This window comes from Malaclemys terrapin, chromosome 18 (genome assembly GCF_027887155.1).
Source record: "Malaclemys terrapin pileata isolate rMalTer1 chromosome 18, rMalTer1.hap1, whole genome shotgun sequence".
In the NCBI taxonomy this organism is placed as follows: Eukaryota; Metazoa; Chordata; order Testudines; family Emydidae; genus Malaclemys; species Malaclemys terrapin.
In genome coordinates, this window is record NC_071522.1 from 9247012 (window position 1) to 9263384 (window position 16373).

Consider the following 16373-nt stretch of genomic DNA (forward strand, 5'->3'; position numbering starts at 1 on the left):
TACTCCTACTGAAGTTTGGGGTCCTCCAAATATTCCATTAAGTGTTCTACACCTTGCAGGATTGAGCCCCATAATGAATATCCATTAGCACACTGAATGACTTGAAGTTTCTCAGTTGCAGTACTCATCAACTTTGTAAAGTTCAACAAATGGAAACCACAGTTACCAAACAAGCAACTAAACTCAAGTGTTTCTTGGTACACCACAATGCAACCTTTTACTTTGACAACCAGTTTGCATGCAGCCCCTGCACTGCAACCATCTCTTTCAACTTCAGATAATATTTGTTCACCCCAAACAAATGCTGAAAAGCAAAAATGGGACTTAATTGCTAAAAGCTAACGATGAAAACAAGTACAGTAGCTGATTTTGGTGACAGACTGCATATTTTAAGTAGCAGCTCAGCTACTTCACTTATTAAGTTCTTTCAGTACTCTTGGATGCATATCATGCAGTCCAGGTGACCTGCTGATCAATTTGCTCAGCCACTCCTTTTCTGAGATACCTCAAGTCTGACAATATCCCAGTTTTATTACCAGATAAAAAACACAGTACATGTGGGATAGGTATCTCTCCAACAGAAAGTTAACCCAAGAAGCGTTTGCTAAGGATGCCTTACAAATATAGATTTAAACAGGTATTTGGGGTCCCTGGTGAAGAGACATTTTAAAACAACTATTTAACTCTTAAATTCTCCCCTTCTGCCTCCTCTCTGTAGGGATGCCTCATGGAATTTATTTTCTTTTAAAGGGAGTGACACTTTGGGCCTAAACATGCCGATGGTATCCCTTCAGCACCATACCTCTCAAAATGCACATGGAAGAGTGCATCACACACTGATTATTTTCCCTCTAACTGCCTGCATTCCAATGGAACATAGCTGCCCATCACTCATCAGTCAGCCAGGAAAGGGTTAAGATGATTTTAATTGCTACACTAAGTAAAACCACTAGGATGCTTAAGTGTCCAATAGCTCCATCTATTCAAAAGAAGTTGAACATCTCAGCACCAAATCTCTCAATGTTTGGTAACAGACTTGAACAGCAGTGTACTATGTGCCTAGAAAACCTCCATCATGAAGGCATTTTTAAGCCTGAATGGTTATGCTATTTAATCTTTCCCCAGAATTATAACATTACTTTTATGTAATGAATTAATTGTAGACACCTTTGCTTCAGTGCTTTCAGAGTACACCACAAGATAAAGTGCTGGTAAATGTTATGCATATGTATACACCCCCCCATTATTTCCAGGAATGAAAGAACTCTTCTCTTCAAACGATAAGGCTTTTTCATACATTACTAATGAGGAATACACACACGACGTGTCAAATCATTTTACAGAAGACATACTGTATATGCTGGAGCTGGATCTGTTCCTTTGCACAGTTATAGCCCAGACAGCATGAACTTTGTCAGATGGATTATCTATCCATGGCATTTGCACGCCCAATTTCCTGCTTGAAGTGGATGAGCAGCTAACTTATGAATTTTATTCTCCTTGACATGAAACGAGGCAGTTTGTGCTGGGGAAAAAAATGGAAGAAAGATGTGGCAAACAAACAGCCTTTTATTGCTGGTTGAAACCAGGTGTGTTTAATAAGACATCAGAGGTATGAACTTAAGACCAGGCCCTGTCTTCTGATGTAAATGGAGGGGGCTGAAACACAATGGCTCTCACATCGAAGGAAAAAGGTAAAAGAAGAAATGGAGGAAACTGACACTGCAACGTTTCCCCCCCCCCCCTCTAGCCCTATTCCCGTTCCCTGTAAGCTCCTCTCTCCCGTGAACTGTTCTGTAGGTTGGGGGGGAAGAGTCTATCTGAAATCTTATTCTGCCGAAAGCAGAAAAGGTTAAAAATATCTGGCAGTTCAACTATGAATGAAGAGATCAGTTCTATCAAGAAGCTTTCCTACTATCCCAGTAGTGCTGGACTATTTATGAACACGATATTCCATTTGAACCCCACAACTTCTGGAGTTATATCCTGGGCAATTAGCTACACTCCAAAAAATGTTCTCAAAATTGTTTTTATCCACTTTACTGGCCCTCTCTCTTTAGAACTAGAGTAAAATACTCTTCACTGCAGACAAAACATCTTTCCTTTACTGTACCTTATAAGTTGGAGACCTTCTGAGGTGCAGCGCAGAGCCAGGACAGGTAAGGACTAGCCTGCCTTAGACCAGTAGCACTGCTGACTGGACTTTTAACAGCCTGGTGGACGGTGCTGACCAAAGCCTCCAGGGTCCCTTTTTGACCAGGTGATCCAGTCGAAAACCGAACACTTGGTCACCTACCTCTAACCTGGAAGTGTTCCTGCAAACGTTTTCTTTAAATTCTGATTCATTCTGAAGGAAAAAGTATGTTCTAAAGTATATTTGTATAAACCCCAGGGATAAGTCATTTCTGGCAGGGATGAATGGGTATCACTCAGAGAGGAGGGAAAACTATCAGAGGAAAAAGTAGTGACTCCAGCTCACCCTTCAAAATGGTGGTGGAACTGTAACATGGAATCCTAAGAGTACATTCCAACACACCACTGACTACTCCTCTTTTCACAGGACAAACATAAAAGACTTTTTTTTCAAATAGGCACCAAAATTAAGCAGATTTAAGTCTCATATTGGATTGCCAAATTACTAGTTTTCTGGGAATCCTGTATTAACCTTTTGGGAAGAATTTTGAGGTCTATGGCAGACTCTACCCAAAATGTTGGCTATTAAAAATGTCCTTGAACAAATGGTAACCCGGAGAACTCACCAGCATGCATTTCCATGCCTGACTTGTATGCAATGGTCTCTCCCATTGAAGATTTGCAGCTAGTTTGATGAAACAACAAGCTACCAAATTCTTTAAAACTCCACTGAATTTAGCACTACACACGTATTTTAACATCTAGTCTTCACACAAGGTTTCACTGATTTAGCTACAAGTAAGTTTAACAAATCTATTTGGTCAAAATGGATGCAAAACCCTGTATGGACATTCCTAATTCTATTTATTCCTGGCTTATATCAATTTAGCTTAAATCTGCCTAGAATCAAAGTAAGCTACATCAATATAAACCAGGCATAAACTGAGTTAAGAATGTCCACACAGGATTTTGCATCTGTTTAACTAAATTAGTTAGTTAACTCCTAACTGGAGTTCAAGATGTGTGGTCCCTATCTGTATTCCACTGTGGGTACACCATGCACTCCATATGACTGAGAACCAAGCTTTCTAGCAAGTAGTGTCCATTAGTCTGCTCTCATGAAGTTGCTTTCCTTGGATGTGTACCAAAGTTCCACCTCTTACCCAAAATCAAGGACAATCTGAAGCAGAGGGGAAGGAAGGTGGGTAGTGGAATACAAATAGGAACCACACATCTCAAAGAACTCCAGTTAAAAAGGGTAAGTACTTCCCTCTCCTCTGAGTGATAGTCCCTATGTGTATTCCACTATAGGTGGCTGAAAAGCAGTAGTCAGAGAAAAGGAGGGTGCGAGGATGTAGGTGGTATGGCTGCATGTAGAACTGCCATCAAAAAGTCAAAATGGACTTCTAGCATCTCTGGGAGTCTCTGTGAATATGGAGGAGATGGAGTAGCAATGAGGCCAATGTTATAATTTCTGCACATGTACCTGTAAGAAACCAGTTCTCTAGACAGAAGAAGAGAGTGGAATCGTCCCATCCATGGTGTGCTGCTACTATGGAAAACACTTATGAAGACTCTGGGTGCAGTTGCAAGGCTGAAGGGGAGTACCCTGTATTGCTAGTGGCCATGGCCTGCCACAAATCTGAAAAAAACTTCTGTGGGAAGGCCGAATATTGATGCAAAAGAAATCATCTTTCATATTGAGAGCTGTTAACCATGTCTTTTTCTAGGGATAGTATCATCAATGCCAATGTAACCAGGTGGAATTTTATCTTACAAGTAAAGAGACAATCATCACAGGCTGAGGATGGGTCTCAATCCTCCTGGCTTTCTGGGGACTACAAACTATCTGGAGTAAAACTCTTTTCCTTGATGTTGAAGGGATATATGCTCTATTGTTCCCCATTGTAGGAGGGATTTCATCTCCTGAAGGAGGATCTCCTCATGAAAGTGTCCCTGAAGAGGGACAGGGAAGGGGTTTCTGGAGAGGCTGGGGAGATTAAATCTATGGTGTATTTGGAACGGATGACCTCCAACACCCATCTGTCTCTTATTGCCCTCCAGTTGTGGGGAAAATGTGCTACATGTGCATCAAAGTAGATTTCAGGTGAAGGTGACATCAATACTGGTTCGCAGCTCTTGAGCATCCCATCAAAAGTATCTTTTGGTTGGGGGAGAGGTTGGGTAGCTGTGGTAGGGGTGGATGGGGCAGAGTGTCTCTATTTTTACACCCTCAACCGTTTGCTTCAGGGTTGGTCTATATATGCCCAGGGAGCGGAGAGCTGCCTTTGAGTCAGTCAGTGAATGCAAAGACTGGTCTGTCTTCTGGTGGAAAAGATTGTTTTCATCAAAGGGCAAGTCCAGCACAGTGCTCTGTACCTCCCTGGGGAGTCCTGAAGTGTAGCCAAGATTCCTGGTATGTCATTATAGTTGTCGCCATGAATCTCAAAGCAGTATCAACAGAGTCGACTGCAACTTGTAGCAAGGTTCTTGCCACTAATCTGTCTTCATCAATAGGGCTTGAAATTGGGCCCTATCCTCCTGGGGTAACTTATCTTTGAGGTCAAAACTTAGAATAATTAAAAAAACATTTTGCCAGGAGGGCCTGATAGTTGGAGATTCTCAACTGAAGGTTGGTGGAAGTAAACATCTCTTCCCCCTTGAGGCCTAAACATTTGGACCCTGCGCCAGCGGATGTGGCCCTTGGTTTTGCATCTTTTGTGAGTGCTTGGATGACTAGGGAGTTCAGGTCAGGGTGGGAGGGGAAAAAAAAACCCTCTGCTCCCTTAACCAGGACAAAGGGGATAGGGGCTCTCTTAGCTGTACTCTTAAGGGTAGAGGCACGAATGGCTGGCACGTACTATACCATTCTTGCCAGTTCCAATATGGCGTTGTCTGGGAATACTAGTCTGCTAGCTCCCATAGGCTGTCTAAGGATGTCTAAGAGCTTGTGATGAGAGTCCTGCACCTCCTTTAAGGGGATCTAGAGCTCTTCTACTATTCTCTGCAGTAGCTCCTGGTACTGTATGTGGCCATCGGGTGGCGAAGCTGAGGCTGGAGCAATCTTCTCATTAGGCAACGAAGATGAACTACTAGTTGGTACTAGCGGTTCCAGTTAGTCTCTCTCCTCCTCCATAGTTCAGGTGGCTTCGATTGGTCTCTTGGGGAAGAAGGGTGGGTAGGATTCCCTATGGGATCAATGGACTCTGGGTCTCATGGTCCCCAATAAGGCCAATATGAAGGATCAAAAATAAATTGTGGTGGTCCCCAAGGCATTGGGTACCATCAATCCTGAGAGTGGGGATTCCCTCCCACTTGAATGGATGAGGCTGGAAGCAGGAGACTCTCAAACTTCTATCTGGACTGAACTCCCTCAGTGGTGGAGGAGATGACTCCACTGAAATGTCTGACTCTCTGGAAAATGAGAAGGTCAGGTCAGGTCCAGTTCCATCAGTGGTGCAAGTCAGTACCAGTGTCAGGAAACCATGGTTAGTGGGTGGAATGGGAGATGAGCTTTTCCTTGGTGTTAGATTCTCTCTCATTAGGGTTGATCCCAACAACAAGGGGGACTGCAAGATCAGGAGGATGAAGATATCCCCTGGTATGGTGTAGGATGCTGGAGCCTTAGAAGGCTGTCTCTCTTTGCTTTGTGCCACTGGAGTTGGTATAAAAGAACACTTGGTAGTCAGTAGTTCCTTCTGGGCTTGCCACAGTACCACCAGTGATGGAGCCTCCAACCCCTGGTTACCGTCAATACCACTGGTTCACGACCCTTTAGCTCCCTATGCTTTGTTTTAGTTAGTACCGAGGTCAGTGTTGTAGGATCCTTCCTCTTCCCAAGCCTCATGACCATGATCAAAAGGCACAGAAGACCCAAGTCCCTGTGTCCTGGATGCAAAGATTTGCCCAGCTTGGACAGGATCTCTTCTCTTAGAAGATCTAGGAGGGGATCAGCTCTTATTTAGGAGAATACCTCTTACTCTCATAAGAGGGCCCAGACAAAGAGTCTTCCGCTCTAGTCGCTCTCGCATGATACATTGAGCTAGGAAACATGCGCCTCAATGTCTCAGACAGATGTGCAGGGGGGTTTCCTGGATCCAACTGAGGTCTCATGGCACGTTCCATTAGGTACTTCTGAAGTCAGAGTTCTCATACCTGCCATGTTCGGTTGGGAAAGGAGCCGTGAATATTGCATATAGCAGAGGTATGAGCTTATCTAAGGTAGCAGAGACAGCACTGGTGGCTGTCGCTGACCGAAAAGGAGCAGGGGAAAGAGACAATTCTTAAAGCCCAGGCGGCTGGGTATAATCTAAGTCCCAAGACAAGGAATCAGAAGATTCCCCAGAGTGGAGATTCTAACTAACTACTAATCTAACTATGAAAACTATTAACAACTAACATAAAATTTGCAAATATTTATAGGAAAGAATATCAAAGAGGATCAGTTCCTGACACTGGAGGATTCCAACTCAGGCCATGTAGCGGTAAGAAGAAACTGGAGTGGTGTCAGTCTGCACCACCCCTTGTATACCTCAGTACGGAACACAAGGAGAGCAACTGCAGTGGTGCAGACCAACGGACAATACTTGCCAGAATTCTCCAGTCTCCGCTGCATGCAGTGCATATGAACCCACAGGGGAATATACATAGGGACCAACATGCAAAAAAAGAACACGTCTTTAACAAAACTGCTGCAACTTTGAGTGTAGACAGGGCCTCAGGATTCTGTTGGAAGAAATGAAAGTGAAGTAATTGTAAATAAATGGCACACTGTATTAAGACTTGTAGGCTCGTTTCACTATCTGAGTGCTGTGCTCACTTTACCTTAATTACTTTAAGCTTTTAAGGAAGAGTTGTTTTTCCAGTTATCAGTGTAACCACAATGCTCAGACAAACCTGAGTTTCAATTTGAGTCCTCCGAGTATAGAATTACTCATTCAACAGTAAGGCACTTCAGCAAAGGCACACTACGTACAAAGAAGCTACACAGTGTTACTAAGGAAACTAAAAATTAGTTGCATAAGCTATAATCTTCAATGGAACAATATTATTTTAATATTAGTTCAATAATATTTGAATAAAAATCAATAAAGCTAAAAAATGGCCATGTATTCATATGCCACCCATTTTAAATAACTTGAAATTTAATCTCATGTCTCCATTATGAAATACGTGAAACACCTCAACTATGCTGATTTAATGCAGGTTAGCTACCATAAGAGCATACACAGTTTATTAGTTGCTCATTTTCACAATTGATTTTTACAAGGTTACTCAATAGTCACACTTCGTATACAGCCATTCATACCGCTAGCTGACTTTTCAATTCAGACACTGAAAAGGCTTATTTCAGCCATTCTCTCAGCCAAAATGATGACCATTCATTAGTCCTCAAAGAGCTAGATTGTGTCTCAAAAAAACCTTAGACAGCAGAAAATTGTGGCATTTCTGCTAAAAGGGGTAAGCGAGGTAGAGACTCAATAGCACTATTCATCCTGTTCCCTCCAACTCCATGAAAACCCCTTGTATGGTAGTGAGTAGTATAGCTGGGCTGAGGGCGGGTGGAGTGATGGGAAGGCAATTCTCCTCAGCATCATCCCCTTCAAGCCTCGGGTTTTCCTTGCATAAGCTAATGCTGATTTTTTGTTTGTTTGTTTTTTTTTAAGCATTTTCTCATGTGGTTTCCCTCTCAGCACTATAGGCCTCACACCAGGAGAAAGATGAGGAGCTTAGGCAGCATTCCCTAACTCAGGTCATGCCAAGAGAATTCCTATACATACAACTAGCCTAAAGTAACTATCTAGTTGTACCAAATGGCCTGTGTGAAGTAATTTTAAAATGTGAAATGCAATATAAGTGCAAAGTGTTCTTAAAATAATGTTGACTTTTTAATCATGCAGTTGTAACAGGTCACACATTTTCATTTCTTAAGTGGCTGCCCCAATGGATTTCTTGCACTGAAAACGGCTTCCTAAATCTACAAAAACAATGAGGAGTCTGGTGGCACTTAAAGACTAACATTTATTTGGGCATGGATCTGAAGAAGTGGGGTTTTTACCCACAAAAGCTTATGCCTAAATAAATCTGTTAGTCTTTAAGATGCCACTGGACTCCTCATTGTTTTTGTGGATACAGACTAACACGGCTACCCTTCTGATACTTCCTAAATCTAGCAGTCTTTTAGTTATGAAAGTAATTTAGTTGGAAGTTTTCAGCCGTCTAGTACTTCACAGACATTTTAATAGTACGTAGCATGCATTTTCCCTTAAGTGATGGGGGGAGGGTTGTGTTTATTTATGAACTCTAATACTGTACAGTATTCCGGAATGAGGAAAAAGCCTCAAAATTTATTTTACTTCCTTCATTGATGTTGGGTAGAATTTTCGTTATGTTTATGTTTGTTGCTCTGGAAATTAGAGACTCAAATGCAAAGATTGGAGCCAACCACTTGTTAGCTCTTCTGACGACATCTTCAGGAATTTATATATAAATGCAGAAACCAGTTGTAAATTTAGAGGCTGCGCTCAGAGGGGTTCTTCAGAAGCTGTTATCTATTTTCACCATAAGAAACGAATTGGAATAAGGTATGGATTATTATCTTGTGGTAAAATTGACTAAACATCTACAATAGGTAGGTAGCTTACTGTTGGAATTTTACACTGGTACCTACAAGTTGAGAATAAATAATTTTATCTTGGAAACAAAGACAAAAAATACTGTCATAGTACAAGTGTTATAGATTCTGTTTCTTGGTAAAATACTTCATTCTACTTTGCATCACTGCATGTTTAATGCAAGGGAAATTATACAAAGTGTACAGTTAAGAATGATGAAAAATGATAAAACAAAGAAGTAACTTGGGGATATTTACTGATTCCACTGAAAAATAATCTAATAGTTAACATGACAGAACAGTTTTTTTCTTTTAAAGATGTATACTTCATATTAGCAAAACTCGAGAATGCCAGACAACGTGAAAATACTAACTATGTGAAATGTTTAATACAGACAGAAGATGCTGTTGAAATTGTGCTGTGTAGTCCTGCCTCTCATGTTTTTAAATGAGGTTCATTTAGTCACTCCAGCAAACACAACAGCAGCGACGACCATGACTCCTAGCTCTTCTGCACCAAAGATGACTCCTAGCTCCTCTGCAGCAAAGATGACGGCCAACACTAAACCTATTAATGGAACCAGCATTCAACCAAATAATGGAACAGTCACTAATAGCACAGGCACAAGGCAGCATGGAGGCTCAGTAGCTACAACCTTAACTCTCATGACTATTGCATCTTTTACTATGTCCATCATTCGGTTGTGAATGTAACTGCTTGCTTAATTGTTGTAAAAATAGCGTTCATTACTTCCTAACCACTGGTAGTACAATCAAGTTCTGGAGTCCAAATTCTCTATGAATCACCATTCTGACTTCAATTAACCTCTATCATTTCAACATGTTCTTCACGATTCTGAGAGTTTTACTATTGTGGATCAGTAGCAGTACTATACTTATGGTTGCTAAATTAATGACCATGTTCGAATAAGTACTTTCAATTTGTAAAGTTATTAAATTTCTGGAAATATTATCAAAAAGTGTCCAAGCATTTTATATTAAAAAAATGTAGAAAACTGTACGACTTTTTTCACTCTAACAAATTGTAACAAGCTGATGGTCAAATAGAGCTCAAACTCCAAATGTATTACAAATATTGGTAAGCTATGGAAATTACTCTTATTACACTTGTTTTACCAAGCTACATTTTATGTATGAAAATAAGTATACGTACCCGCCCCAAAAGCCAAATTATGCAAATATGACCCTATTTCCTATGTATCTATCCTCATGTGTCCCATGTGCACAATTCTAATAAAGTAACCAAAAGTTTTGGCCTAATAAACTCAGATAACCATAAAAAGAGGTCATGTTCTCTCTTTGCAATTGTCTGATTGTTCTCCTGCAAGACACACTGATATCTCAAATCCTTATATGTTCCACTTGTCATTCACGCTATGGTTTTTTGTTTGTCAAGATCAAGACTTCAACTTTATTTGGTTTGCATTTTTGTTGATGTTTAACTTAAAGCGTAATCCTTTGTCAACAATAAGTAATACTACTTAGTTATGCGAACTATGTTAAACTGCAATCATTTCACTACTATTAGTAAAATTGATGTAAAAATTAAAAAAAGATTACAGTGAAATACTTGCCTTGGTAATCTGAAAAGAATAATCCTATGTCAGATATATTTCTTGAAACCTTCAACATTAGTGTAGCAAAAATCATCCATTATTTTAGTGAATTGTTCTAGTATGGTGAAAGACCAAAGTTAAAATATCCACAGTCCTGGGTTCTAAATAGTTCGCAAAACTTGTAGTCTATTCTTCACTACTTAAACTGATTTTCTCCCCATTTCTTTAATCAGACTTCTGCATACATCATATGCACCACCCCATGTCATATGAAAATTTTCAAAAGTACCAAAGTGATTTATAAGCCCAAGTTCCATTTTCAAAAACAATTTAAGCATCTGGGAGCATAAGTCCCAGGGACTTTCAATGAGACTTAGGTCCTACGTGCCTAAATCACTACTGAAAATAGGATTTAAGTATTTTTCAAATTTTTATTCCATGACATATTTTGCCACCTCATTTTGCATTTAATTCCCAATTTTTCTTCTGCAATAAATTCTGAAGAGAAGGAAGTTATTGATATGACTTAACATTAGTACCATCTATATGCACTGTGGGGGTAATTTAATATTAATTGACCTTGAATTTTTCACTTCCTAAAGTAAAATGTAACCCTTTCACAATGAACTTTAAATACATTCCACCAGGCACTCAGACACTATGGGATGGGTGCCCATACAATGTATATTGATAAATTTCTGATCCAGGAAATTGGATGGCCACAAGAGTATATTCTCACCTCAAATCTCATATATTCACAAATTCCTGTTTGGTGAGAAGCACATATATCTGTCTTATATGCACTTGCTGCTTTTGGTATTACAGTGCTTATTATAAGACAAAGGAAAGATAAAAGTTTCCTTACCGCCGAGCAATGTAGTAGAAAACAGGATTGCCAGCTTTTGATGTCCCAGCTTGATAGAAAATATTTAATGTTTTCAATGCCTTGAACTCCTCTTTTTCATGTACCTGGTGCCTAGAAATCAGCACAATTATTACTTTACATTGACATCATTTGTTCATAGACATCTAGGGAAAAAACTGCACATTTGCACTTTAAAAACTGTCTGAATATTTCATTAAATACTGTTAAGCTAATTTTTAAATAACACCACATCTGTTTTCTTAGAGTTTTCCATATTACCGATGAGCTGACATTTGTTATAAAAAAAATCACTTCGTATGGAGTTTATTTCTCTATTTTTGAGTGGAAAAGAACTCAAATATTTTAAATTTGGTTCTACCTCTCCCCCCCCACCCCACCCCGAAAGACATCATTAGGTATGAAAGTACTTATGTATATGCAGTAACTCCTCACTTAACGTTGTAATTATGTTCCTGAAAAATGCTATGTTAAGCGAAACAATGTTAAGCAAATCCAATTTCCCCATAAGAATTATTGTAAATAAGGGGGGTTTAGGTTCCAGGGAAATTTTTTTCACCAGATAAAAGACTATTGTGAAGCTTGGTTGAAGTGGTGGAGTCAAAGGGTGGAAGAGGGTGGGATATTTCCCAGGGAATGCCTTATTGCTAAATGATGAACTAGCACTCGGCTGAACCCAAAGGGTTAACATGTTGTTAATGTAGCCTCACACTGTACACGGCAGTACAAATGGAGGGAAGTACACAGCACAGAGACACACACCGTGTGTGTGTGTTTGGGGGTGGGGGAATAGGGAGAGAGAGACACACCGTGTGTGTTAGAGAGACGTACATTGCCTCTAAGTACACGGCCTTTTCAAGTAGATCAGCAAGTTGAGACAGCAGCTGCTGCCAACAAGCTCCCTCCATCCTGAGCCCTCTCATGTCCCGCCCCTGCTCTGTGGAGATGGGGTACAGGAGCGAGGGACACCTTGACATTAGTACCCTTCTTCCCCCCCACCTCTGCACAGCAAGCAGGAGGCTCCCAAGGAGCAGCACCAAGGCAGAGGGCAGGAGCAGCACACGGCAGTGGGGGAGGGACACCTGAACTGCCGAGCAATTGAAAGCCTGCTGTGCAACTGCCGCACAGGGAACATAGGGGAGTGGATGGGGGACTGATGGTCCACCCTGCTTCCAAGCCCCCACCAGCTAGCTCCAACGGGCTGCTATTTCTGTAAGCAGTGGACAAAGCAGGCGGTTGCCAAACAACATTATAAGGGAGCGTTGTGCAACTTTAAACAAGCATGTTCTCTAACTGATCAGCAACATAACAAAGAAACAACGTTAACCGGGACGACGTTAGGTGAGGAGTTATTGTACATGCTACATCAAAATAAGACTGATAGCTTAAAGTTTAAAAAAAAACAATTTTTCCAATTTCAAGTAGCTCCATTACCTAGTCATAAATTCTTCAAATTTGGAACTGGTGAGATTTAGACTGGACCAGTGTGTGTCTGCCACAGGCTTGTGCTCAGGTGGACCCAGGTAGGCAAGAAGAGTAGCCATTTTGTCAAAAGGTCGCCTTCCAACAGCTTTGTGATCCCTAGAGACAATATATTACTTACAAGAGACAACAAATCCTACTTAACCACTCAGCACCCCTCCTGATTTTTGTCCAGTAACTTCCCTTTACCATGAATGAGCTGGCTGCTCATTCCAATTATTTTTAGGCAAGTAAAGAATGTTAAATTTTATACTGCAGTTTGTATTGCAGTGTTTAGTGAACAACTATAAGAAATCTGTTCACAGTAGAAAGCATAACTGATGCACAGGTCTCAATATGAATGAGACATAGGCAAACAAGTAGATTACTGTAAGTGGCTAACAGTAATATGAAGAACTGCAATGGAAAGTTATGGATATTGCAAACTAATGGTCTCCTCACAAAAAAAAGTTCATAAGAGAAGTAAGTTAGTTCAATGTTCTTTTAAGTAATAGCTAATGAATGAAAGTCAACCTGCCCATGCCAATCCCCAGGATGTGAATTAATTGATTTGTCATCTTGAACTGTAATTGCATCAACTCCCTCCCACATACTATTCAAATCTTTTACCTGTTGCTGGAAAGATACTGGCCAATCTTCTCCTGATTGTTCCAAAGTAAACGGTGTAAGGCAAGTACGTTGCCATCACTAATGAAGGAGAGACTGTGATTGACAGTGTCACTAGCAGGACAATCAGATGCAATATCAAGAAAAAACCTAAGGGGAGACAGAAAACCAATTGCTCCGATTAGCAAGGAAAAAATCAGTCCAGCAGGCTGACAACAGGTCACCGAGCCATGAGAAAGCATTTTTCTGCTTGCTTTCTATATTTTTACATAAGATGTGTGGCAAAAATTCCTCAAGTAAGCTACCACGGGGATTACCTTCGTGCTGCATCAAAGTTGCTTTTTACAAAGTCATTAAAAGGCCGCATATGTTCTTCTTTCGTAAACAAGACATGGTTGGCAATACTTTGAAGTATCTAAACAATAAAATAGAAAATAGAATTGTTATAGGCACGCAGAGGTTTTACACGTTACACTTAATGCAGCTGTGCCAATGAAACATCTCTTCTCACTTTGGCAGATTCATCCACTTCTATTTATCTGTAAAAATCCACAGGACACACACAAAAAGACTGTTGAACAACCCAATTAATTTCAATTCAGTACACTGTGCCCACTGCAATCTTGATGTAAATGGATCTTTGTCCAGTTGGCTGGAAGAAAAGGGGTGTTTGCACCTTTAAAGGCTCCTTTTCACCAGGGGTGGTGAGAAGGGGGAAATTTTACAGGAATGGACAGAAAGGGCAGGGAGCAGTTGGGGCCAGGTCAGAACAAGCTCACTGGCTTTCACGTAGGCTTCAAGAATGAGGGGGGATTTATTCCTCTTGCAGCCATGGAATGGGGTTTTCTTCCCCCAAACTCTCAGTACTCGCATAATTACACCGATTAGCGATCACTAGTTGAATCAAGTCTACAGGAAATAAGTTTTTCAACTACAAAATTCACTAAGTGAGTGCACTTTGAGGTACAGCTATTTCAAACAGCCCAACTTGCTGTGCAGTAAGGGTACGTTTACACTACACTTAAAAACCTGTGATTAGCCTGAGCCAGCTGACGTAGACTTGCTGGGCGCAAGCTAAGCAGCTGTTAACCGCAGTACAGATATTTGGGCTGACTACAGGCCACAGGCCCACGAGAAAGCCTGGTTTCTATATTTTTACATAAGATGTGTGGCAAAGATTTCTCAGGTAAAGTACCAGTGGAATTACCTTTGTGCTGCATCAAAATTGCTTTATACAATGTAATTAAAAAGGCGCAGTCAGCCTATCGTGCCTTACAGGCTTTTCAACAACCTCCTATGTAGGTATATTTAGAGGCATCGGAGGCGTACTCAACATTAAAATATTTACATGACAGTAAGGCACACACACATGTCAAGTTTTCTGATACATGTAGAGCCACTGAAGTTCAAAATCTTCACGAGGCTTTGAAAATAATTTTCAGAAGTGAGGAACTGAAATTTAACAGGAACAAATGTTGAGTCGTACTACCTTTCAGACAGGAGTTATCAGCGTCTCCTGCTTAATTTCTTGTGCCCCTTCACTTCTGAGCTATTAATAATTTTCAGTCAGAACTCTGCAGCCCAAAGCTTGAATTTTGCACAACTGTCTAATACTTTGACACAGAGTTTTTGAGAATTAAAAAAATAGCAATATGGGCGGAAGGCCAAACAGCACACGGCTTTTATATTTAGGTTACTGGGAGACATCAAAATATTTGTTTTTTATACAAATCTTTCCCCTCAAGAACTAGACTGATGTAAAGCCTGCACATTAGAATTATGATGTATACCCAAGCATAGTTCAGAAACTGCAATTCAAATTAGCTGTAAAAATAATAGAAAACATATGCATTTAAACACTGAAGTCTTGGCTACAGTAAACGTAAAGCTGAGCTAAGTCTCCTTATAGTTATTTAAACAGAGTTAAAGCCAAATTAAATCAGCTAGAAAACACAGTAAGTCCAAATAAAAATACAGAATCAAGCAAATTCAATCCTTCACCTTTGACATTAACTTCAAGCCCCTTTCAATTCTAGGTGGAGGCTTTTTATCTAAAATCCCTGCCTCATAAGGGGAGACAATTGCAGGATTGATGAACCTTAGGAACATGGCACTTCCAACTGCTCCAATGCTGTTCTGAGGAAACCGCTGGCTGACAACCTAAAAAGTAAAGTTGAGAATTATAAAGACACAGTTTGAATTAAAGTAAAAGAGGAAGGAATGCTGAAAAAAGTAGCTGTAGTCCAATTTTAAGTATTTATCAAACACTCCAGACCATAAATATAACTATACAGGATTGATACATTTGAGTCGGATTATGCGGATTTGAGAATATTGTTTAAATCCAGAGTTATAATGGCTTAATAATCTAGAGAAATAACACCATCATAATTAAGTGCAAGAGGAAGAGGGATTTTTAAAGCAGACAGTACATAATTTTACTGCAAGTTTCATATAACCATCCCCATGTGGGTGAAATTATTTAGTAGAGGTTCAAATTGGTACAAATCCAAGAAGTAGTTTAAAAATTATTTTTTTAAAGTAATAAAAGAAAGTAATAATGTGGACAATTATTCCAACATATTCAATTCAGATATATATTATGTCCTGGTCAAAAACACGGGAAGAGTGTTGTTTCTAATTTGTCAGATTTTTAAGATTACTCACAGAAGCCTCTTCACCATTAAAATTTACATTATAATGATTCTTGGGTACTTTTAACCTTGGAGGAAAGACTTCATTGGAACCTGAAAGAAAGCTTGAAATGGTGGGTTATTTCTCTTCAACAATTTTGCCAAATGTAATGATATGATCAAGAACAGATCAGTTATATTGGAAAAGAGGAATTCTGCTCTTCAACATTATTCTTAACTTGCACACATTTACCCTTCCCTCTTATCCACTTCAGTGCCCAGCAAAATCATATAAAGATGGGAACAGAATTTGCTGAAAAACTGTAGATTTGGGTACTACTTTTTGGGATCCAGTCCAAAATAGTTAGAATATTTTGTAGAATGAACAGAATGAAATATATGGAAAGAGAAACTAAGTCTTCTGGGTTATTACCTAAAGACTCTTT

The 16373-nt window shown here is 39.9% G+C and overlaps 1 protein-coding gene across 4 annotated transcripts in view; it reads right to left on the minus strand.

Annotated features, from left to right (window-relative positions):
* NF1 (neurofibromin 1) overlaps positions 1–16373 on the minus strand; it is a 169783-nt gene that overhangs the window by 77997 nt on the left and 75413 nt on the right. For all 4 annotated transcript variants that reach the window (XM_054008797.1, XM_054008794.1, XM_054008793.1 and 1 more), the window contains 5 exons: positions 15296–15454; positions 13612–13709; positions 13298–13444; positions 12641–12787; positions 11189–11299 (listed from right to left, as the gene is read on the minus strand). In XM_054008797.1, coding sequence (XP_053864772.1) covers positions 11189–11299; positions 12641–12787; positions 13298–13444; positions 13612–13709; positions 15296–15454 — 662 coding nt within the window. The remainder of the gene's footprint in view (positions 1–11188; positions 11300–12640; positions 12788–13297; positions 13445–13611; positions 13710–15295; positions 15455–16373) is intronic.